General features: G+C 39.2%; 1 protein-coding gene across 7 annotated transcripts in view; it reads right to left on the bottom strand.

Moving 5' to 3' along the window:
* Positions 1-26,800, bottom strand: part of NEBL (nebulette) — a 396,867-nt gene that overhangs the window by 90,449 nt on the left and 279,618 nt on the right. For 4 of the 7 annotated variants that reach the window (XM_080675005.1, XM_080675007.1, XM_080675010.1 and 1 more), the window contains exons 5-7: positions 20,087-20,197; positions 9,676-9,777; positions 8,517-8,618 (exon numbers count right to left, since the gene is read on the bottom strand). The exons of 1 other annotated variant lie outside the window; for it this stretch is intronic. In XM_080675005.1, coding sequence (XP_080531131.1) covers positions 8,517-8,618; positions 9,676-9,777; positions 20,087-20,197 — 315 coding nt within the window. The remainder of the gene's footprint in view (positions 1-8,516; positions 8,619-9,675; positions 9,778-20,086; positions 20,198-26,800) is intronic. 2 more of the 7 variants (XM_080675006.1, XM_080675008.1) reach the window with 1 other exon arrangement.

Raw genomic sequence — 26,800 nt, 5'->3', positions numbered from 1 at the left:
ATGCTGTAATCTAGATGTAAGCTGGCTAGGAGTCAACTGAGTTTGTCCCCAATCCTGTTTATGCTAGTTGTACTTAATATAATTACACTAGAGGCCCAGTGTATGAAACTTCATGGACTGGAGGGGGGTCCCTCAGCCCAGACTGCCCCCTCTCACAGACCGGGAGCCCTCAGGGGCGGGATGCAACCTGGCAATCAGGGGAAGGCAACACCCCCATCACACCTCTGCTACTGCCACTGCCGGCAGCACAAGCCTCAGCCGGCACTGGTTACCTGAGCCTTGGGCGGCCCTGGGTGGCTGGGCAGCTGCCATCTGAGGCTTGCCTGCACCTGGGGCCAGCTCTGGGCGGCTGGAGGGCTGAGGGGACTGGGGGATTCCAGAGGCAGGTGCACGGAGCAGCCGGACCTGCCTGGGGGCGGACCTGGCCATGCGGCACACCTGCCGCCCAGGCAGGGCTGAGGGGACTGGGAACTGCCATCTTGTGGCTATGGGAGCTTCCATCTTTGAGGGCATAGCAGTCAATTAGCATATTCCCTCCTTATTGGCTGTGGGCACCACCATCTTTGTGAGGGTGTGACAGTCAATTAGCATATTCTCTCTTTATTAGATAGGATAATTTAATTTAATGTTGTGAACACTGGCAAATTTACTGCAAAAAGAGTTTTATTATCTCTATGAAAAGTATGTTATTTCTCTGAAAGACTTAATGAAGGCAATTACATGTTCAAAGAAATTATTGTTTATATAAGGGTGGTGAAGACAACCAGAAGAGCCAGGAAGGGGCATAAATATCTAGAAGACTAGAGGCCCGGTACATGAAATTCGTGCATGGGGGGGGTGTGTGTCCCTCAGCCTAGCCTGCACCCTCTCCAATCTGGGACCCCTCAAGGGATGTCCCACTGTCCGTTTAGGCCTGATACCAACCGCTCGCCTGCTTGACTGCCTGATCACCCCCCAACCACTCCCCTGCCAGCCTGATCAACGCCTAACTGCTCCCCTGCTGGCCTGGTTGCCCCTAACTGTCCTCCCCTGCTGGCCTGGTCACCCCTAACTGTCCTCCCTTACCAGCTTGGTTGCCCCTAACTGCTCTCCCCTGCTGGCCTGGTCACACCCAACTGCCCTCCCCTGCTGGCCTGGTCACCCCCAACTGTCCTCCCCTGCTGGCCTGATCACCCACAACTGCTCTCCCCTGCCGGTCATCTTGTGGTGGCCATCTTGTGTCCACATGGGGGCAGCCATCTTGTGTGTTGGAGTGATGGTCAATTTGCATATTACCTCTTTATTATATAGGATATATAGGATTCTAGAGCTTAGGTAGATTAGCAATATATCTTTTTAAAATGTCTTTCAAAATTCAAATCATAAACAATGCAATATGAGTATGATTTGCAAGAAAAAAACAACACAAAAATCCAAACTGAAAATTCATTTATGAAGAAAAAGACTTGTCACTACATCAAAATGTTGGTGAAATAAATGGGTACATACATGTTCTGTGTTAAAATAGATTTTAATGAGAACTTTATTTTTGAAGATTTCTACCACTGTTTTGCATTAGGCTACACACCTTAAAATTTGAATTTTAAAATGCTGTCTAACCTTTCCAGGTTATTTCTGTAGTGTGGAACTAATTATTTAAAGTACACCTGTCATTCATACCCTTATAATGAATGTAATAATGAGCAAAGTGTTGTGAAATTTATCTTAATCTAACCCTCAGTACTTTGCATGATTTGATTCAAAAGTGCCTAAGAAAGAAAAATGCAAGAATTTCCCTCATTAATTAGCCACAAAGTAAGATAACTGCATTATATTAAAAAATACATTTATCAGACACTGACACCCAACTATTTCTTACCTCTTTCTGTAAGGATTGCACATAAGTGAACTAAGAAAATAGCCAAATGATTTAAATGGTTCCTATTGCTCACCTTCTGACTTGTTAACTCACAAACTACACCTGCGTATCCAGCAGTCTCTCCTATTTTCAACACACACAGTTTACACATCTGAGTGTCTACCTTTTCATGCACACTCGCATTTCCTAAAGGATCAAGGCAAAGCTTTTCTTTTATTATAACTGGTGACTCAAACATGGAACAAAGGATCTCCAGTTTTATGAGACAAAAAGAGGTGTTGGGTGATTCTACTGTGGTTTTAAGACACAATGGTATCTCTTACCTAAATCAATTATTTTGGAAACAAATAAAAGTTACTTATACCTATGACTGATTTTATTTGAATGATGAATATTATATCTTATGTTGCTGATGTTTACCAATGTTTTTTTCATTGTTGATCCTCACTTAAGGATATATTTTTTCCATTGAGCTGTTTTAGAGAGAGTATAAGGGAGGAGGAGAGGCAGAGAGAGAGAGAGAAACATCAACGTGAGAGAGACACATTGATTGGTTGCCTCCCACATGTTCAGGGATCGAGCCTGCAACCGAGGTACGTACCCTTGACCAGAATCAAACCTGCAACCCTTCAGTGGACGGGCGATGCTCTAACCACTGGAAGAAACTGGCTAGGCTACCAACTTTTTTTAAATGTGAATAGGTATTTAGGGTTAAATGTCTAAGTATTTTAAAAACTTTTAATAGACTTAGCAGGACTTTCAGAGGCCCACACTCAGAGAAAACACTGGAACTGTTAAATTACAATGATGTCACTTAAATTTGTTCTTTAGTACTGCATCTGGACCAGGCAGTGTTTCAACAGTCTGAAGACGGACTTCTATACCACAAGGGAGTATAGGCTTCATGACAACATCTATGACTCAGATTCACAATGAGTCAGAAAAGGCAGAAAAAAGCAGACCCTGAACAAAAGCTTTTCATCATGACTACAGAAATAAATATTAGGAAAGAAATGGAAAATGTGATAAGTATAGCTTAATTATTAGTGAAAATGAAAAGTAAACAGCATAATGCCAAATATCTATAGGCATTAATTTCTTCCAATATTGGATAACTGAATTGGAAATACTGTCAAGCAAGAGAAAAAAGAAGATTTTTATGTAAAACTCAATGATAAAATCAATAACATTTTAAGTCTGAATTTTAGACAAGATAACATTTCTGTCCTCACTTTCATAACAAAATAATATCTTATTGATTTTGCACCAAATGTGGATGATCTTGAAAACTTTGTTGATTTGGTCTTTACACACACACACACACACACACACACACACACACACACACACACACACATACTAGGGGGGCCTGGTGCACGAAATTCGTGCACTTGGGGGGGCGGTCCCTCAGCCTTCCCCCTCTCATAGACTGGGAGCCCTCAGGGGATGTCCTACTGATGGCTTAGGCCCGCTCCTTGAGGAGCGGGCCTAAGCCCCAGTCTGGCCTCCCTCTGTGGAGGCAACTGGATTGATCAGGGGAAGGTGCCAGCCCCATCACCCTGCTGCTGCAGCCACTGCCAGCCACCTCAGCCACTAAGGTGTTTTCATCAACACGGACTCCAGTCCCTTCACCATGAAAAAAATGACAATTTTCTTTAGGCTTTTTCAAGATGTGTCTTTCATAGGATATGACATTTCTTTCTTTCTTTTTTTTATCCTCACCTGAGGATATGTTTCCATTGATTTTTAGAGAGTGTGGAAGAGAGAGGGAGAGACAAAGAGAAACATCAATGTGAGAGGAACACTTTGATTGGTTGCCTCCTGCATGAGCCCTGACCTGGACCCTGGCCAAGGAGGAGCCTGTAACCTAGGTACATGCCCTTGATCAGAATCGAACCCAGACCCTGTGGTCAGCAGGCTGAGGCTCTATCCACTGAGCCAAACTGGATAGGGCAGGATATGACATTTCTTAGCCCCTCCAGCAGCAGACCTTCGTTTTTTCCTCCAGGAGTGTGGTGGAAAAACCCTAGATCACCTTTTGGATTCTTATAACCCAAGTTACCAAGAACACTGCAAGTGGCGGCATACAGGGAGCTTAGCCAATGAGCAGTTAGAAAAGGTGTTTACGCTCAAACTGGTTTGGCTCAGTGGATAGAGCATTGGCCTGCAGACTGAGGGGTTCCAAGTTTGATTTCTGTTAAGGACATGTACCTTGGTTGGGGGCACATCCCCAGTGGGGAGTGTGCAGGAGGCAGCTGATCCGATGTTTCTCTCTCATTAATGTTTCCAACTGTCTATCCCTCTCCCCTCTTCTCTGTAAAAAATCAAAATATATTTTTTTAAAAAAAGAAAAGAAAAGGTGTTTCCTCTGCAGCTCATTTGCAGAGGACCCCCTGTGTTGTGTCCACTGGGCTAGAGGTGTGTCCCCGCGACCCGGGGGGACACACCCCCGAGGCCAGCAGCCAGCCCCACGTTGTGGGCGCCGGGCTGGGGGCATGGACCCGGGCCACCGCTTGGTGCCGGTGCACGCGCAAGCGGCCACCCCATCCCCAGCCACTTGGTGCCTGCGCCCATAGGCCCGGAGTGGCTAGGGGCATTCTGGGACCCAGGCCGCCCAGGGCCTATGCACAGGCCTACAGGCTAGGAGCGCCCTGGGTCCTGAGGATGTTCCTGGGACCCAGGCTGCTCGGTGCCTGCATAAGCAAATTAACCTTCCATCTTTGTTGGGTTAATTTGCATACTTACTCCTGATTGGCTGGTGAGCGTAGCGGAGGTATGGTCAATTTTCATGTTTCTCTTTTATTTCATATATATATATGTGTGTGTGTGTGTGTGTGTGTCATTCTATAATGGTGGATTAAATACATATAAACCCTGTAGGTAATAAAGTAGATATCTAAAACACACATATACATACATACATATATATATGAATATTAAAATTTATGTTAAGAACTATAAAAAAGAACAGAGAGAGTGATACAATTTAAATTGGAAAATCAAGGATGTGACATTTAAGCCAATACTTGGGTGTGAGAAGGTTGGTGGACAGAATACTTTCCAGGAAGGGAAAATGAGACATTCTCTAAATCAATGACTATCCCTTACAATTTAAAAACAATGCTTATTATTAAATTTTAATAGAAATCTAAAATGTGATTTTTTTAGGTTTAAAACACGTTCTTATCAATATAGCAAATGAAAACGTAAAACAAAGACTAATTATTATATATAATACAAAGATTTTCCTTTGATATTACAAACTAAAGAATCTCATTCATTATAGATAAATTCCAAGAAATAAATTAAGATGATATATGAATATATTAACAAATTAACTGCTCTTAGAAGAATTTTTTTAAGATGATGGCTTTAATAGTTCCTACACTTAACGTTTGAGACACTCATAAATACACCAATCTCTTTATTTTGGCACATAAAATTTACTTCATTTTTTACTGATTTTCTTTTAATTACTTGACCATAATGTTATGTTCCTCCTAAGTCTTAAAAAAGGCAACTTTACAACTATGTGTGCAAAACTATTGTACAAGTTAACATAGGAAGAATCTGCTATGTAATTCCATTGCCTTTACCAGGTCCAATCCCGCAGCTCAATTACAGATAAAAGGGGAGAATTCAGCCACTGGCTTTCTCGTTCTCATCCTTACATCAGGCAGATCTTATCCCTACATTCCATGAGCACTGCCTCATCATCACCTTCTCTGGCACAAGCCCTCTGGTATTAACTTGGTCTTTTCTTCCTGCATCCTGCTCCCACTTACCCTGCTTTCCTAAATCATTTCTTAAAAAGTGCCTTCCTAAAGCATTTCCTTTCTATGTATTTATTTGCCTTTGAGTGCCCCTGTATAAACAATCTGTCATTAGTTTAAAAGCAAGTCAATACATGATTTTCACAGTTGTCAATGAAAATAAGAAACTGCACCTTCTGCCCTTGTTTCTAGTTGACACACCTGAAAAAACAAATGCAACATCCTGAGTTCATTCCAGAAATCCTATATATTCATCATACCAGTTTTCCCCTTTTCTGATGATCTTATACCATGAGATCTAAGAATGCCAGGAAAAATAAAAGCTGATAGATATAACATGCACATTACAATTTGCTTAAGTACCTGATCATCCGATGCCAATGATTCGAGATTTTTTTTTATACCTGCCTTAAAATCCATGTAGAAATCAAATGGTAAGATTTGGGGTGACTGAATTTAAAATGCAAAAATAAAAGCTCAGATATCAAAACTTTATTCTAAGTACCCTCAAATAAAATTGTGGAGGGAATTTAAGACCAGCATCTAAGAGCCAATGTTAACTATTCCTGCTTCATTCTGTATGTGAATTCATGTCAAAATGTGAAGTGGAAAATTATTCTGAACGTCTACTGCAAAATCATGCCTATGAAATTATGTAGTGTTTCTATGGGCCTGGCAGCCCTTAAAGTGCTTTACTCACAGTAGTTCATTTAATCCTCACAATAACCCAAAAAAGTGAGGATTGCTGTCACACCCACTTTACCTTTGAGGGAACTCCAGATGGAGAAGTTAAGAATGAGTCCAAGGTCACTTAATGAGCAAGTGGCAGAACCAGGCATTCAAATCGGGCAGTTCAGAGCCCATTTCTTAACTACTCAACCAAACCATACAGCTTTCTTAGAATCTGCTGCTTCTCCTAAAAAATTGAGGGGGGGATCTTTGCCTCCAGAAAAGGCTGAAATCATAAGAAGTCAGGTGGTTATGCTAGAAATCTAAAGCAATACCAGAAGAGTTGCCAATACTTCCCGCCTCTTCAACAGGAATTATTGGGAATGAGAAGCACTTCGGCCCTGATGAGAATGTCCCCAGTCTCTTAGTATGGCATCAGCCTCCTGAGTCACAAAGTTGTTTAGTAAGTAAAAGTGCCTTGAACTGTAAACCAAGCAATATGAGACACTTACCTTTGGGCGTCCCTGACTTGTCCCTCCCTCTGTCTCATTTTCACACCATGGCCCTTAAGTCTTTTCAGGTCTGTCTACTCTGTGTTGCAGGTTCTGTTCCCAGCCTGAGTCAGGGCGCTTGCAGGAGGCAACCAACAGATGTGCCTCTCTCACATCAATGTTTTGCTCTCTTCCCTTTTGCCCCCTTCCATCCTTCCTCTTTCTAAAAATCAATTGAAAAAATATCCTTGGATGAGGATTAACAACAACTATAAAAATTCTCAGACACTTCCTTCTCCATATGATAAATTCTATCATTTTATGTTCTTCAGTTATAGTTTGACTCATTTACATCTCTTCATTGTAAAATGTAATTAGGACATTTGAAACTTGAAGAATGGATATTTTCAAAGTTGAAAGCACTTTAAGCATATAAAACTTACTGTATGATATCATATTGTTGACTTTGCAAATGTTATCTTTTTCCATTGAAAGAATTTTAAATTGTTTTATAGTCAAGTACATCTATTTTTTTATTTTTTTATTTTTTAAAATATTATTGAATTACATATGTCCCCCTTTCCCCCCCATTGACCTCTTCTAGCCCGCCCCCCCACCTCCCGCCCCATCTCTAGTCTTATTTAAAAACAACTCTGTTATCTCTATTTGATATGTATGGTCTCCTGGGTTTTCTTTTAAGATTTTAAAGTTATTTTATTGTTTACATTCACATAGTTAATCCATCTGGAATTCATTTTTTATATGATTTAAGATTCAGGTCCAATTTTATTTTTACCCTGATGGATGACCAGTTATGTCAGCACCATTTATTAACTAATCCAACTTTTTCCCACTGACTTGAACCAACACTTTTATCATATATTAAGTTTTTATACATATTGGAATCTATTTCAGGATTCCCTTTTCATCCTACTAATTATTTTATCTCTTACTATACCAATCCCATATTGATTTAATTTCAGTGGTTTTATATTATGCTATGGTACCTTATAACTTAAGTTCTCCCTCACTGGTCTTTCTTTTCATACCTTTCAGAGCTATTTTCAGGCATTTCCTTTTCATTCAAACTCTAAGATCATTTTAGCCATATATTTTCAAACCTGTTGGAATCTAATAAAAATTGCATGACATGCATGTGTATGTATGTGTGCGCATATATATTAATTTGGGAAGAATTGAAATTTTTATCTATTGAGACTTTCAACCAAAAACATGCCATGTTTTTATACTTGTTCCGATTTTGTTTTATGTTCTTCAATAAGATTTCAAAGTTTTCTTCATTTCCATCACTCTTATTTAGTTCATGATTAAACTAAATCATTTAAAAATGAAGAAACTAATACTTTATTACTAAGCTAAAGAGTGAGTGTGTAGATAGATAGATAGGTAGATAGAAATTTAATTTTTTGGTATGACTACTGCTAAATTTTAGAAGTCCTGAGAAATATGACAATATGGCTAATCTCATCAAAAAAGGTTAGGATTTGAGCTGAGAGAAAAGAAAACTTTGTTTCATGCTTAAAATGGGATTATTTTTTATACTGAAATTTATAATTATTGCAATCCTATCTGAAATAGTTTCAGAAACATTATCTTTGCATATTCTTGAAAGTAAAGATATTATCTAAAATGAAATATTTTCCTGTGCTGCTAGAAACAAAATCTCTGAATAAAATCATTGTGAAATCATCAGTAGAGTCTTACTTGACTAGAAAGTTTAGAAGCTTCAACAGCATGTTCAAAATCTAGTCTTCCAATTACAGCAGGCTCTTTATTCATTACTCCTTGGCCTTTCTTGTATTCTGCCTAAAATGAATAAATGAGAGAATGTTAAATATTTCTACTTTCCAATGAAGAATTACATTGACACTAGCCACAAAATATATATGTATATATAGATATAGATATAGACATAGGCATAGGCATAGAGATAGACATAGACATAGACATAGACATAGACATAGACATAGACATAGATAGATATAGATACAAAGACCCTCAGTCCATAAAAATATTCCCTATAGCTCATCAAATTCTAAAATACTGAATGCTAAAGCAGAAATTGATTTTATAATATGGCTATCTAAATAAATTCAACGTTTCTGTAGTAAAATAATTACTCATTTTGAGTCATGTATCCAATCATCATCATCATTGTATCTATGTATAAACAATGAAAATAAGAAATTTCTGAGTAACTGAGACTGTCTTCTACATACAGATAGCTTTTATGGCTTTGTTTGGTCTCAGGAACTATCTAACCCTATTTGATTAACATGCAGTTGAAGTTAGAAAATAATTATTGATTATTAATTTTTAAGGTGTGTAAAGCCTGTTACTTAAATATTTGGTTCAAGTTAAGACATCATTTTTAACCAGGTATTAGGAATGTTCAAAATAATATTAATCAAGGAGGATGCCTTAGAGAACATAAGAAATAGCTCTGTTGTGTAGGAAACGTGCAAGGGTAAATGTTGGCAGAACAGAATCCGCAAATGAACAGCAACAAGATAAGAACAAGGCCAAGTGCAGTTCTTTTGGACAGGGTGAGGTAAGAAATAATGTGGGACCAGATGACTAACAACTTGACTTTCAAACTGGAACATGTGAATGCTGTCTTATACCTGAATACTATATATCTATATATTGATCTACAAGTATGGTAATACTAGCCATAGTCAAGTCGAGTTTTAGCAGCTTCTGCATATACCCAAATTATTTACAGGATTAAATATATAATTCAGATTTAAAAATTGAGATGATTAATTTCACTCATTAAATTAACCATGAAACTGCCAAAGCCATGCTTTGTTCCTGCAAAAATAAGAAATCATTTCCACTCAAGATAAGAAAGAGCAATTACATTGCTTACGATCTTGGAGATCTGCGTTGCCATCTTGATGTCTGGTCTGTTGAGCTCTGCATTATACATGTGGGTGTCCTGCATATCTTTTCTATAAGAAATCTGATCAAAGAGACAGTTTTGATTTAAAAAAATAAATTAGTAATTTCACATAGCCTTAATGCTCACAACATTATTTACCCTTGTTACAATCACCTTAGAAAGCCAACTGACATTTAATGCAACATTTATTTGGATAGATATATTCTCTTTTTACTATACCTATACCTCACTATCATTATTACATATGAACTGAATTTATACAACATAAGAAATATGAGCCCAAGACCTTGGCACAAAACTATTCTTATAGGATTTCATATACATTACCCTCATATGCATGTCATTGTGTCTAAGTGTGCACACTGATATTCACATAAATAACATCCTCATCAAGGTCTTTCACTTGCCCCTCATACAGTCTCTACCTCAGTGGATGCAGGATAAGCCCAGCACATGAATTTAGAAAATCACTTCGGCGGGGGGAGGCGGAGGGAGGGTATGTGAAGCTCTGTAACTCTCACCCTGCCAACCATACCCTTCTCTCCATTTCTGACTGAACTATTCAAATGCCCACATCTGGAAATCCTAGTCTTGGGTCCTGATAGTTTTATTATCTATTAAATACCATTGTAATGACTTGGATCATCACCAAATAAAGCAATTACATTAAGGTACATTCATCCTCCAAATGCACATTCAGCACAAAGTAAAATGTGGAAAATAGAGATTTAAAAATATATATATACATAAATTTTTCCAAAGGTACTCTAGTTAGCAGTGGTCATTTAGATTAACTGGGCTGACAAATAAGAATAGACCTGAAGTGAACCAGTATAATGTCCAATAGTCAACACTTCACCAATCTGTCCCCTTCTCTATTTCCTGACATCAGTCATGATCTAAAAGAATACTTAGCTATCCTCCAGATGCAGCTCTACAAGGCCTGGTCAACTTGTCCGTTATCTATATATATATAAAACCTTAATATACAAATAGACCCAATAGTGGAACAACCGAACAACGGAACAACCCGTTTCTATGATGTGTGCTGACCACCAGGGGACATGCGCGGAACATGGCGGGCATTGACAACAGGCAGAAGAGTGTGTAACATGGTGGGCATCAGCCGTGGCGGGATGGTGGAGCAGGTGAGTGGGGGCGTCAGACCAAGGCGGGGCACCAGTCGCTGTCACTGGGGCGAGCCTCTGGTGGTTACTGAAGATTTTTTGCTCCTGTATGCCACGGTCCTACCCAGCACTTGCACCTGCTGCCGGCGCTGGCCCCACTTGCACCCACTGCTGGCACCCAGCACTGGCCCCGATCACTCAGCGCCATCAGCAAGTGTAAGCACCGACTGCTGGCCCCGATCATCCCTCAAGGCTTCTCCACCTCCCCCTGCTCCTGAGGGGCGATCAGGGCAGCAGCCACCACTGACAGAGCAGGCCCCGCTTTGCACCCGCTGCTGGCACCGACCCCAATCGCTATGTGCCATCAGCAGGTGCAAGCAGGGATGGCACCGTCAGCATGTGGAAGCGCAGTGGTGGGAGTAGGGCTGCCAGCAGACAGGGGACTGGGGGCCATGGCGGGAGAGGCTGGGCGGGGGTGCTGAGGATGGGCCGAGACCCACCCCTGTGCTCACTGCAGCCTCGTGGCCCACAGTTCCTTTCAAAGTGCACGAATTCATGCACTGGGCCCCTCGTATAACTATATATTCTATTAAAGTTATAATGTAGAAGGTACGGTAATGGTTTCAGAAATTCATCTTCATTTTTTAAAGGCACAGATCTAAGTGGAACATGGAAATACAGTGGAACCTCAGTTCTTGAATTTAATTCATTCCAGAGGCTGTTCAAGAAGTAATTTGTTTGAAAACTGAATCATTGTTTCCCATTAGAAATAATATAAATTAGAAATAAATAATTATTTCCCATTAGAAATAATGTAAATCCATTCCAGACCTGCAGATGATTCCATTTTAACCTTTCTTATATACAAGTAAATGTCTAGTGTACTGTTTAATCTATAAACAAACACATCTTTTCTTAAATTTATTGAACCACCCCCTATTAGCTTTTTACAAATCACTTTCAGCACTTGTCCCAGGGGTATCTTTCAGGAAGTCAGTATGCAACATCTTCACTTTTTCAAATATCACTGCCTCCAAAATGTTGTCACTGGCTAACTGCTATTCTTTTATCCAAATCAACAATAGTTTTTCTACCTCTTCAATTGCCTGTGATCATTGTGTCTTTCACACCCTTAGCAACATTAGCACCCTTGATGGCCTCTTTATGATTTAAAATTGTGCTAATCATCCATTTCACCAGCAGCAAAAGCAAAAACAAAAACACACACACAAAAATATTCACAGCACAATTTCCTGAGATGTTAACAACATGAAGTTTAATGGTAAACCAAGTTGCATTCTCTCCTTTGTTTGTGGCCTAAGAGACTTTTTGTCAAGCTTATGAATCAGTGTAAAAGGGTTGTTAGCTCGAGAACTGAAGATTTGTTCCATAATGGAAACATTTTTTTCTGTGAACAACTTGGTGGAGAATTGATGGGAGACTTTCAAGAACCGAGGTTTGACAGTATACAGCTAAACATCTATACAAATGCACAATCAACTGCATTTTGCACAAAACACTTCTAATATTGCCTGCAAACCTCTTGCAATAGCATCATCTGGGGTACTTATTTCAAATTTAGATTTCTGAGATCCATTCCCAACTTTGTAATGGAATTTCAATAAATGGGGCCCAAGAATTTTCATTTTAATGAATTCCCTGGTTGACTACTATGAATGAATTCCATGTATCTTGTTATTTTCTTTTCAACCTTGCAGGGTTAACAAAAAACAATGCTACATTCCTTCTTTCAAAAATTATATCAAGTATACAAAATGATCATGTATTAAGAGGTCAGTAGATAGGCTCCCTATACATTTATTATTTTATTTCAATGAAACATTTAAATACATTTCTATTTACACTTTTTTAATATGTATTTATTGATTTCAGAGAGGAAGAGAGAGGGAGAGAGAGATAGGAGCATCAATGATGAGAGAGTAATGCCAGATATTGGGCGTCATTTAACGCTGGTGGTCTTGATCCAGCATCTAGAAGGGTTCTGGAATCTGAAGAAGGGCTGTGCGTAGATTAAATAAGAGTCCAGAGACTAAACATAATTTTGAAAGGCCTGGGGGGGTAGGGGGGGGCAGAGGAGCCTGGCAGAAGAAACCAAATTCTCCTTGTCTCAGTGCCCCTTTTTATTAACACAAATTGTCCTAAGGCTAGGTGGAGATATACACTTCAAAGGGTAGGGTTTCCTACAGAAGCATTGTCAGATTGGGGAATTGCCTGCGGCCGTTTAAGTGTTTGGCCAACAAGAGGCAATAACATGTAGATTAAGATGCCCTAAACCAGTGGTCCGCAAACTCATTAATCAACAGAGCAGCAAACCGTGGCTCACTAGACGCAAGCCACAGTTTGCCGACCACTGCCCTGAGCTGTCTGGCAGCAAACAATCAATTTAATGCATCCTTTTCAGGTTTGGGGAAATGCCTTTCAGCCACCCCAGATGATTAATCCCTTGCTGATATGCTGGAATTGGCTTCCGGAAAGAGAGAATCATTGATCGGCTTGCCTCCTGCACGCCCCCTACTGGGGATTGAGTCCACAACCCAGGCATGTGCCCTTGACTGGAATCAAACTCGGGACCCTTCAGTCCGCAGGCCAATGCTCTATCCACTGAGCCAAACCAGCTAGGGCTCTATTTACATTTTTAAGAGCTTGTGTGTGCCTCACCATCAAGACTAGTTTTTCAACTATGTTTATAATCATGAACTTGTCTGACAAGTGAATAGTTTAAATACAATTAGCATAATTTCAGCAAGAATCTGTTTTCTTCAGTATTCCCATTTTCATAGGATTTAACTTAACAAAAAATTTCATGTTGGTTTTGTGCATACAGTTAACAAAAGAAACATAAAAAATAAGCTGAAAATTGAGTTATTTTGTTGAATGGGATTTAAAATAATCCAATTTTATTGGTTTCAAAAAGCAACACACTCACCCACAAATGATGGCCAATCACCTCAGCCTGCACTGAGTTACATACAAGCTGTGTAAACAAAAACCAACTCTCAGGTGAAAAGAAGCCAAAATCATTACCTACCTACAAGGCTGTTTCCATGTTACTACATTCATAGCAAAACCATAGGGGGTGGGGGGAACATCTTTTTGTTTAGAAAAGAATGAGAGTAAAATTGAAACCCTTACTTTTTGAAAAGAGCTGCAACCTTTCAGAAATCTAAGCTGTACATGAGTTACCTAATTATATGCTGTTCAGCCTAATGATGGAGTGAAGAGAGGTGAACAGCACAAAGACACAGGAGCAGGACTCTGAATAGGGCCCCATCATCCATGTAAATTGCAAATTAGAGGCCAGCATATGTGACTCACAACAAATATTAAGATTGACGTGAGCTGCAAATTCAAACAAACAGACACCACAGAGCCACACAGGAAAGACCACAGGAGCCTGGTCACTAGTCAGATCTTTCAGAATATCACTGCTTGGTGATAGTCCTCAGGAATGGGGGCTTAAGATGAGCAGCAAGTTCCTGGTTTTCACTACTGCAAGGATGTCTAAACATAGGTGGTATGACAACATGGATCATTATCCTAAGTTATTCCTTTGTAGTAAATGCGTTGTTGTTTTTATTATCTGCCTAGCATTTTTTATTTTTTTTGGAAACTGCCCCACCCTCACTCCATGTGATTTGGTAGAGCTATCAAATACAGCCTACTTTCCTGGTCACAGGAGTGGCCACGTGACAGGCTATCCAATCAAATACCCCATCCCTTTGGAAATCATCCTATATAATAAAAGCATAGTATGCAAATTGTCCCCTCAACCAGGAGTTCATCTGGGAGTTCGACCAGGAGGTGGGGCCAGTTGCGGGAAGGGAGGAAGGCCCCAGCGGCTGGCAGCTGCAGCCGCTAGGGACACTACCAGTGCATGAATTTTGCGCACTGGGCCTCTAGTGATTAATAAGAAAGCAGACATAACCCAAGCAGGGCCAGAATCATTTGAAGGATCTAAGGCTAGGAGAGACAGAGCTGCTGCCCTTTCCTCTGGAATTAGCTGTTGCAAAGATGATTTAATTTTAAGAACACCAGCTCTCATCTTGAAGTGAAGTGAAGTCACAGAAGCCAGCAGAGCCAAGAGGTTGGGAGAGAAGGAGCGTCCTGGTGACACTGTGGAGCCTCTGGATCCAGCCATGCCCGAAGGTAGCATGACTTTTCCAGTTATGCAAACCAATACATTCTTGTTTTTTATATGAGCTAACTTAAGATGGATTTCTCTCACTGAACCTAGGAACTACTAACTAACAGCCTTTATTTCATCTACAGTATCAAATCTGCTCTTTATTGCCTCCAATAAGGATTTTAATTCTATCAAAATCTGTTGTTGAATTTCTTCCTTATCTCACAATGTTCACTTTCCTACTCAACTTTTTGTTGTTGTTGTTAATCCTCACCTGAGGATATTTTTCCCATTGCTTTTCAGATAGAGTAGAAGGGAGGGAGGGAGGGAGGGAGGGAGGGAGCGAGGGAGGGAGGGAGGGAGGGAGGGAGGGAGGGAGGGAGGGAGGGGAACATCAATGTGAGAGAGACACATCCATTGGTTGCCTACTGCATGCACCCCATCTGGGGCACAAACCTGCAACCTAGGTATGTGCCCTTGACGGGGAATGGAACCCTTGACCCTTTGGGGCCCAAGCCAAAGCTCTATCACTCAATCACACTGACCAGGGCAGCTTCTTTTTTATCTCACTTTGTCTTAGAATCTCAGTTTGTTCTCTCCTTGTAAGCTTTCTAGTTCTGTTTCATAAGGCCACAGCTTTTGCATGTTTCCTGTTCATACAGTGCCAGGCACTGTTCTAAATCTTTTACACACATTAACTCATTAAATCCTTGTATCGCCCTGCGTTAGATTTGGCCAATAAGAGATTTTGAAAACAGAAATGAAATAGATGACTCTATTTTCCATGTAAAGCCAGACACATGGGCAGACTAAGAATTCCCAGTGACTTTGCAGCAAGCTTTTCATATTTAGACAACAGTCATTTGAGATTCCTCAAAAGGTGAGCTAATAAACTAGAGGAAAGCAAAACCTCCACCAAAACGGTCCTTACAGTGAAGTTCAAGCACTTGGAGATGTGAACATTAAGAGCTGAGGGATGTCAGCCAAGATGGGAGCCACAGACAGACACTTGCTGGGGCTGAGGGCAGGGTGAGCAGACAGACTTACAGAAACCAAATAGAACTGGCCCAGAAACATTCATCTCTTTGCTACTCTGGTGAAGGTTAACATGATTCTTAGTGAGAAGAAACTAGAGAGGATATGTATTTTTTAATTTTGTGCAACACAAGTTGTCATTATAAAAAAATACCTGTATCATCATCATAAACTCTCACATTAGAAAAACTCTCCAGGTATCTCCAAAGGGGCACACACACTGGAAAGTCTAGGCTTATTTCTGCCTGGGCATACTGTACTTGAAAAAATTATTGAATTATAAATATTATTTTTATAAGATAATGTAAACCTTTTAAGTATAAGTAAATGGAGAATATAATATTAAATAGGAAAAAAGAAAATTTTTCACTCTCCTACAAAAGGAAGTAACATATGGAGTTGTATCTAGAACAGTTACCATTATTATTATTGTCATTGTTTATAAAAGCATTTTAGAGTTGACAAAGTTTTCTTTGTCATCGTTTAATTTTATCACACTACAATCCTGTGAAGAAGGCAAAACAGATAATACTAACTATTTTGTCTTAGAGATGAACATAATACTAATACACCTAGCTTGATGCTAAATCCTAAAGCACTATTATAGTAAGTCACATCAAGGAACCACATAGAGCCGGAAATGTTTTCCTAGCATCATTTTTACTGATTTTTCTTTAAGGTTTTTCATTTTCTGATGAAATAGAAATTTTGTCTACTGGTAAGTTTTTATTAACATTAAGAAAATACATATATCATTCTTGAAAAGAACATTAAATCTCTTGCTCTCCTGGCTGAATACGTCTTTCTAATGCACATTGAACTGATTACCAATATGATGTTTTGGAAAACTTTACCACTCCAATTTCATGACAAGTCTATATAGACCACATTCCTTATAAAACTTAAAATGGCAGCTTAACATTTGTTTGCCTTACTTCAGAACTATTGGAGTTTGTGTCTCTGGTAAGATTGATGAGAACTAATAATGTTACTGGGGTTTTCATTACAAGCCCATCTTTAGGGAAAAGCAACAGAATAGAAACCACCAGTTTCTCTAATTACATTAGAAAAATTTGGCCAGGGGTACATCCCTTAAGATACAAAAGGATTTATATTGGCTCTTTTTAATCATTTTTTAATTATAATATCAGCAATAAGGGTTCGGGAAGTTTTTGAATATGCCCTTCTGACCTAAATGCTTCGTAATATAAATTTTATATGAATTTGGACTTTAATGAAGTCTTACTTCTTTAGATTGTTTTGAATTAACTGTGATAATTGTAAATTCCTAGATCCCTTGAAAACTGGAAGGGGACTAACTAGGACTAACATTTTATGGAGTGCTCTTCTACAGAGCCCTTCACATATATCATCTCATTTAACACTTGCAGCTCTAATGAGATAAAGATCATTGCCCCGATTTTAAGATGAGAAAACTGAGAATTAGTAACTTGTCCAAGGTCATGCAGGCAAATGGCAAAGCAAACATTTTAGCTCTGATTTGACTCCAGATTCCTTTTCTATTGTATGTTACAGTGGAGGATATTCTGAGAAATATGTTTTCCTTGTTTCATGATCATTGAGTTTGGGGGTGACAAAGGAGATCAATTGTCCCCAAATGCTCTTCTCCTTGGAACTCTGTTATTCAGAGGTGAAAATTCAGTTGGCCGGTCACACAGAATCCTCTCCCCATCCTCTTCTGCTTACACACATCTATACCTCGAGGTAGAATGGAAAGGTTCCGAAACAAAAAGTGTTCCCTGTGAACCATTGATGAATATTGTAGTAAAAGGTCTGAGTGGAAAGAAGGCAGACGTTAATAACATTGAACTATTGTTGTCCCAGTTCCTTGTGTCTCTAACAGCTATTCAAAAGCTTACTTGATTCGAATGGAAACATAAAAAAAGGTAAGCCAAGATGTTTCTAGGTAAATTAGTTGCATATGGGGCAACGCATTTGCTTTTAAATTAAATCAAGTCATTTACGGGCTTAGTGCGAAGTCACAGACCACGTTATGAAAGGGTAATTCTATTAGTAAATTCTCTGCCAATGAGCATCACTAGACTGAAGGAGGCAGGTTTGTCTCTCGTGGTGATTCGGCAGCCTCACCAGCTGAACCACAGGGTAGCTGTACTTGCTCTCCTCCTGGCTGTCCAGACCTGCGTTTATATTTCATATTGCAAGGACGACAAGTGTATTATTCTAAGTGCCTTGACTTAGAGGAATAGCAACTACTTCACAGATGGAATACAAATCTCCTCCTCACTTTAAATCTGAGTAAACAGTCTTAAACACTTCCTAAATCCTATTATATGCACAAACTTTGCATGTAAAGGTTGAGCTGGTTAGGCAGAGGAGTGTAAGTAAATACACCCTTCTCCCATAAGTACACAGTATTGAACGGAGAAAAGGGCTTTATACTCTGTTCCCTCAACCCCTCAATCAAAGACCTTTGAAAAGAAAAGGCAGACTTAAAATAATAGCCCCAGTTCTATGATAAGGGACTTCCGTATTTGAATTTCATTGAATTATAGAGTTAGAAGGGCCTCCTGAGGATCCTTGTAGTACGGCCCCCTCCCCAACCCACCACCACCACCTTCTTCTTTCCTGCAGTGCACTGGAGCCGCTGATCTGAATTCTGATGACAACCTATTTGGTGCCCATTTTAAAAACTTCATTTAAAATCTTGACCAATAACTAGTGACCTTTAAGAGGGCAGCAGCGGCGCCTAACAGAAAGAGCAAACTCAGGGCTTTGATTCTTTAGTCTCATTCTTCTCATCCACAAAATGGGAATCGGTACGGGGATTTTGCGAGAACTGGCAATGGTTAAAGTCTTGGCACAGTTCTGCTACACAGAAGTGCTGGCTAAGAGGTAGTTATTATGATTTTTATGGTCATTCCCTAAGCAAACGGTTCTTATAAAGCATCCCCTTAAAATGACCTTGCTGGTAACAATAACAGACATGCAGTTTCTTCACCTCTTCTCAATCTCAAACCATCTTAGAAAAGTGCTTTGGTACTGGCATCCGTTTATACATTGGATTAAAATGTAAAACCTCTCTCAGTTTTTACTTAAGCATTGACCTACTGCAATTTAATATCAGAAACCTGCTGCCATCCTGCAAAGACACATTGCACACCTGGGGCTCGGGGAGCACAGATCTGCAAAGCACCTTCAGTAAGAGAACTAAGTGGTGGGACAGACTCTGTGTGAGATGACAAAGATGTTTCAGGTACTTTTGCCAAAAGGGAGTTTCTTGACCCAACTAGGACAGACGCTTTATCTTAACCGATTCTAACCAATAAAGAACCTGGCAAATAGTTTTTATATTCCTTCTAGAAAGCAGAAAATTCATGATGGGGAGATAAATAAGCTTTCCCTGAGATTTCAGGAAGAAATATTTCTTCCAGGCCACAGGCCACCCGGAGAGTGGTGGTAATTGAGCCAACACGTGAAAGCTTTGATGTACCTCCTGACTTATAACCAAAGAGAGATTCCTTTTCTATAGGCTCACTTCCTCCCTCTCGGCTTCTGCTTCTAAGCCAGCCATTAGGCATCTATTGATTTCCTATTCTCAATGGGTCTTTAGTTTGACACGTTGCCCCCCACAAGCATTCCAAAAGAAACAGGAGTGGGGGACAATCTCGCTAGCATCCATGAATGATTCTTCCCTGGGCCACTGATTTGCAGCACTCTTTCTCCCAATTCTTCTGCACTCCTAGGCAGGAAACCATGGGAGCTTCGCCATCAAGTCAAGGAATTTCTAAAAATTCTAATAACCCAATAGGTCCAAAGGATCCATGTGTGTCTTGTTCAAAGCAGAATTTCCAATGCCTGCAAGTGCCTGGCATTTTAAAGGCATTCCAGGAGGTTTTAATAACTGTTAACAGAATAATTCAGATATCTTTCTTACCGAACACGGAGAGATATAAAGAAAAGAAAATTTAAAGTCATTTTTTAAAAGGAGTGTCATGATATTTAAATTTCAACAAAATATCCATTAGCCTCTTAGTGGGTCAACCACAATTTTCCAGAAAGTCATGAGGAGTGGCTTCCTTACATTACTCTGGTGTTTATTGACCTCCATGGCATGTTTGATCTCAGGTGGCTCCTTCATATGGGTGTAATCTGAGAGTCCTCTGGCAGCATCATGTTTCTGCTTGTAGGCAATCTTTAAAAAAAAACAACAAAAAACAAAAAAAAACCACACACACAATAAACCATTATTCTCATTTAGAGGTGCATTAAATTTTTACCTGTTAAATTTCAGAGTTTTGCTAGGATTTTATATATTTGAATATCACAACTGATAGTCAAATTTGCCCGAGTCTCTATAACAAGACAATTCATATACATTTTCATTTTAGTGTTTCAGTTTAGACTCCTAATTCTAAATCTTTGTCACTTATTTCAAAAGTCCTTGACCATTGGCTGAAATCCCAACTCTTGTGTTCATCCAGTTTAAATCTAAGCTACGATTTTGGGAAATCTACCACACCCAAGAACTATTAGGGTTCTAAATATTCAAGGTCTGAATCTTGGGAAAGCAACTGACAAAGTGGGAGAAATGATCAGATATTTAAAAGTGAATTTTTCATTTTTTAATTAATTGTTATGATTTTATGAAGACCCAGCAATAATATTTAAATGCCTTTAACCTGTGGGAGAAAATAGAATGCAGGCAAAAAACCTCAGATATGTCAAACCCAGTCCTCCGTTATAGAAAGAAGCATCATACCAACATATCCATCACCACCAAGTTAACTTTGTTCTGTACTTAGAAGGCATAAGTATGATTACTTCAGAAGCAGCCAAACTCGACAGAAGAGTTAGAAATTAAAGATCTAGAAGACAGCAAACAAATTATCCCCTTACTCAACCTATGCCATTATCCTATTTATTTCCTTCACAATTTTTAGTTACTTTGTTCCTTTTATGTCATTTCTTTTCTGTCTGCCCTTACTAGAACATAACTGTCTAGCTCACTGAAGGCTCAGATTAAATATTTGCTCAAGTGAATAAGAAATGAAATGAATAACTGAATGAATGAGAATAAAACAGGAATAAATTATTTCAAAATTAATATTAAATATTTATCAAAGGTTTAATAATAAAAAAAAATATTAAATGGAATTAGAATTATTTAGCCCAAGAGAATAAAGTCATCTTAAAAAGAAAGATTAGGACAGTGTTAACCAAGAACAAAACAAAACCTAATTTTCAATGAAAAAGAATAAATTTAAACTTAGGGAAAATTTTTTTTACCAACATGATCTCCTTGAGAGCTATGCCTGTATTGTACACATGTTTTAATATCCTGTGCCAATCACAGTGAATGACAAAGAGTAGAAAGGAAATAAACGTTTAGTGAATGAATAAATTAATTTATTTATTAAATATTCTCATGAACTTAAACTCCTTATAGTCTTTAATAAACAGAATTAATCACCCATTTGACTTAGATAACATACTTGTCTAGAGGATTAAAGTGACAACTACATTTTAAAAAAATAAAATCATCAACTATAACCACACAAAAAAAGAAAGAACAGCTATCAGTGTTTAAATACCTTCTCTGCTTCCTCCACTGAGTTTTTCTTGAAAACTAAGAGAGAACTCAATCTGGGGCATCACAGCCTCTAAATTTTGAAAACTGTGATAAAAAGTTCTTCTTTCAATGAAATCTAACTCTATCTGCCCATAGCTGCATCTATTTGGCCATACAGGTAGAGTCTAGTTCACAAGGCAGAACTTTAAAGAGGGGAACATAGCTGGCAATGACTTCCCTTCTTCCAGACTGTCTGTGTGCACTGAAGCGCTGAACCCCTATCCTCAGCACAAATCCCAATTTATCCATCTCTTTCTTAAGGTGCCCACATGTTCCAGACCTATCCTCATTAGAATTATTCAACTTAATCCAGACTACCATCTCTCATGTGCTATATGTGATTAATGCAGCTATAGACCACAGTTTCCTTTTGATGGTTATGTTGAGATTCCTGTCAAATAACACCCTTAAGTCTTGTTCAGTCCCACCCAGCCCTGCTCCCACATCCCATCCTGCCTGCATCTCTGCTTATTAGGGCTCACATGCAGCACCTCACCTTAGCCTAGGGATCATTCACCTTGTCCAAGTCTGTCCAATGACTTAATCCACCAGGATATTTAACTCTGGTAAACATATCTTTACATTTTTCACCCATTAATTATGTTAAACAGGAAACCCATTAAGAACCTCCATTCGGGTTGAGAAAGTCCATTATCTCAATTCCATTATATTCTATATTATATCTTGGGGCAGGGGAGAGGGGGTTAATTCGGGGCTAAGTCTATTAAGCCAGGGAAAGAAAACTATGAGGTATGTTCCTCTACTTAAATAAAAAGAGCTAGTATGTGCCTGTCTCCTTTTTGCTAGATGCCTGGTTTATTTTGCATCTTAGACTATCACACTTGTGACTTTATAAACATAACCAATATAGCTGATCATTTTGTGGGTTATCATAGAAATGATGCTTCATCAAACATGGTTTTAAAAAGCACTCTTTGTTAAAAAGGGCTATGTAATTTTCTACTTGCAGCATTAAAACAGTCATTTCTTTTCATGTATAGCTGCTACTAAGCACCCCTTCAGAATTAAAATTAGACCAACTTGGAGGTGGCTGAACTTTCATTTATCATATTAATTTTCATCTTTAAAATAGCTAATGGAAAATTATATCAAGCTAATAAATTTCCTGATGAATTTGATTTCCTAGGATTTGTCATTATTGTGTGGCATTTCCCTAGATTAGCACTTATTTCCCTCATACCCTGAGAATTAAGGTGGCTGTGGTACTTATGGACACCTACCTTGTGGAGGACACTTGCGATAGTCTTACATACTTTATATATAAACTAGTGTCCCGGTGCATGGATTTGTGCACATTGAAAGGAAATTAATTAGAAGAAATATTTTAATGTTGCTATTCACCCTTTCTCTATAATAAAAATGTCAATCAAATTCACAATTGACAATGACAGATCGAAACACACGCGTCCAATTGGCGCCAGCAAGAGCTTTATATGTATCCTGCATGTGCGAGTCGACATTTATTTTTAAATTGCCAGTGCGCATAATATGTAGTGGCCAGTGGGTCAGTCAAATGGTTGGACAGACAGATGGTTGGTCACTTAACCTTTTATAAATATAGATAGATATGCTTATGTAAGAATCTATCTATATAAAACCCTAATATGCAAATCTACCGAACAGCGGAATGGCCGGCAGAATGACCGGTCGCTATGATGCACATTGGCCACCAGGGGGCAGACGCTCAACACAGGAGCTGCTCCCAGCCCGCAGGCCCCAACTGGTGGCAGTGGGGGGTGGGGCTGGCGAGTGGGCAGCACCAGGCCAGCTAGGGTGGGTGCGAGCAGGGGCCCCGATCACCCCACAGATTGGCCCTGATCACCAGGCAGGCCTAGGGACCCTACCCATGCAGGAATTTCATGCACCAGGCCTCTAGTATGTGTATATTTATCTTACTTATTTGATCACATAGTGTATCTTTATATTTCATATATACATGTGTAAGATGTGCATACATTTCTAACTTACATTATATTTTATAACTACTACATAGGTATATGTTCTTCTAATTGATAGCAAAGGTATCTCTGATGCTCCTGAAATAGGACCTTGTGGCCACTATAGGTAAAAACAAAGGCTCTCATAAACCTCCCGGAGCAGATGCCTGAGTAGCCTGTGTTACTTCTGTGATAAGGGATGACCTAGCCTCCACCTGAAACAGCCCTGGAGGGAAAGATTTCACTGCTTTATGGCCCAATCCATCCATTTCCAGAAGCTTTCTTTTGTGATCTGTGTTTATGACATTTTTAATGATGAATCTATTTTATATATATAAAAGGCTAATATGCAAAGTGTTCCCATGGGAGTTGGACTGGGAGACCAGGAGTATGACACTCGCTATGACGTGCGCTGACCACCAGGGGGAGGTGCGGAACAAAGGAAGGCCCCAGCCAGCAGCCAGCAGCCAGGGAAGGGAGGCCCCAGCCAGCAGCCAGAAGGCCCCGATTGGCCCTGATCACTGGCCAGGCCTACGGATCCTACCTGTGCACAAATTTCGTGCATCGGGCCTCTAGTATATAATAAAATGGCTTCCTAAAATCTCCACATCTCTCTCTTTTTTTAAAGGTACATCTTTCTATTAGTCATTTTCTATAAGGAATATTAATCTAGCTAACTTCACTTTATCACTCTAGTTTGGTTTTAAGATAATATTTTGTTCCAGTATCAAAAGTTTAGGTTTTTCATTAGAACCCAGAATGCCATTAAATTTCTAATTTGGCTAATACTCTAATTTACACTATTTGGACACAGTAAAAGGTTAGTTTTTTGTTTTCTTTTGTTTTTGCAGAGGCTGTCAAATCATTTTACTTTCTTGACTGTCTTATTACCAGGTTAGCTTTGAGGACTGCAATTTTAAAGTAATAACATTGATGTATGTAAGACTAAAGAAACGTTATTACAATTACATAAAAATCTTTGAACTAGATACCTTATTCAGGGTCCACATTTTTCTTTATCAGCAAGTTCAGGGACTAATTACAACACTGGGCAGTGTTGCTCCTTAACAGCACAAACATATCTTTCCCAGGGTGCATATTCTACTGCAGGATAACACATAATAGCCATAGAAGTGATGAATTATTCTTGAAAAAGCACACACACCAGATTCCTAAATATACAACACGGATTATTTTTAAGTTCTGTGTTGCACATATTTGTGTACTATAAATCTACTGATGCTATAAAAGATGAGAAAAGTTGTACATTGCCTAAGCAATGAAGATGTATATTTGAAAAATGTTACCTTCTCAAGTATAAAAAAAATACATTTTTTCTTTTCCTTCTTTATTAAGTATTGCTTGTCACATATTAAGTGTTGTGTTATAATTATTTGCTTTTTAAAGTAGTCCATATTATCAACAAGTGGCTAGGTGACTAGATATGGGCAGAAAAAAAAAAGGAGGGCATATTAGTCACAGTCAGCCATGTGAAACTTTAACATCATATATTTTTAGCCTCATGTTGCACAACTGAGATTAGCTTACTGCCAAGTTGGGTACATAGTGGACATTTAAATTTGTAATAATGAAGGACTTAAAGAGGTTATGCAAAGGATAACTATGCTCAGTATTTTTCAAGAGTAATCTATTTTCAGACTATTTAAAAGTTATCTAGGTATCCTCTACTTAAAATAAAAAGATTCCAGAGAAAAAAGTAAACTTGTTTAGCCCAGCCAGTGTGGCTCAGTGGTTGAGTGTCAACCTATGAATCAGGAGGTCACGGTTCCTTTCCTGGTCAGTGGGCTCAATAGATCATGCAGGAGGCAGCTAATCAATAAATTTCTCTCATTATTATTGTTTCTATCTCTCTCTCCCTCTCCCTTCCTCTCTGAAATCAATAAAATAAATATATATACCCACACACATATATATATGTATATATACACACATATATATATAATAAAAAGAAGTAAATTTGTTTAATAAGAAAAAGAGGGGTAGAGATGGTAAGAAAAAGGTGGTACAGTGTGTGGTTAAGAAATCAGACTCTGGAGCCAGACAGTCCATGATCATTCTCTAGCTCAGCCATTTGTTGACTGTAACCTAGGGCAAATTACTTAACCTCTCTGTGCTTCAGTTTCCACATCACCAAAATGGGAATATCTCATAGAGTGCTTGTGAGGATTAAATGATATAAATATTTATGAAATGCATAGAACAGTATCTACATATAGTAAGCACTTCTATGTGTTTACTATTATTTTTAACCTAAAATGTAGCATGAAGAATATAAATTATGTAAAACAAAACATTTCCTTGGAAAGGAAATCAAACTGAATAAAAGTCAATTTTACAAGTATTTACTGGACATTTCCGATGTGCCAGAGACTGTTCTAAGCAGAGGTGGAGCAGGAAACAAGACAAATGAGGTCTCTGCTCTCATGTCACTTACGGAACCAAATAAGAGATTAATAAAGTAAAAAAAAATCAGATTGTGCTATGAAGAAAACAAAACAATAAGATGAATGAGAAAGAGATGAAATACTCTATTTTTAAATTATGTCTTAAGAAATCCAACACATTAAATGGATTAAGTATTCCTTATGTGTTGATGTATTATAAAGGGAAAATTACTCCTAAACTCCTGTGGATTCAACATGAGTTTACACGTTGACAGTTCTTAAGTTCGTCTGTAACTGACCATCACCAAAATGGCCACTTCCACCTGATGGAGGCTCTTTTTGGTAGCCTGAGGTATTCTAAATGAAAAACACAATGAAACTTTCATGTTTTATTCAATACTAGAGGCCCATTGCACAAAATTCGTGCACTAGTAGGGTCCCTAGTGGCTGCCGGCTGCTGGCTGCCGCTGCCAGGGCCTCCCTCCCTTCCCCTGGTCGCCTGCCGCCATCCTCCCTTCCCCTGGCCGTCCCCGCCCCCTGGTCGAACTCCTGGATAACTCCCGGTCGAGGGGACAATTTGCATACTACGTTTTTTTTATTATATAGGACTAGAGGCCTGGACACGCAATTCGTGCATGGGTGCAGTCCCTAGGCCTGGCTGGTGATTGAAGCACGAGCGTCTGGTGTGGAAGGGCAGGTCCCAGCTGACCTCTAGGCCCTGGGCAGCACCTGGGTCCCTGGGCCCCTGTGTGCCCCCCTCCACTTGAGTCATCGGCCCCCTGCTGCTGCCACTGGTCGCCATC

Source organism: Plecotus auritus, assembly GCF_963455305.1.
Source record: "Plecotus auritus genome assembly, chromosome: 1".
Classification (NCBI taxonomy): Eukaryota; Metazoa; Chordata; class Mammalia; order Chiroptera; family Vespertilionidae; genus Plecotus; species Plecotus auritus.
The sequence above is the reverse complement of the archived record's forward strand: the minus strand, read 5'-3'. Positions and strand labels throughout refer to the sequence as shown.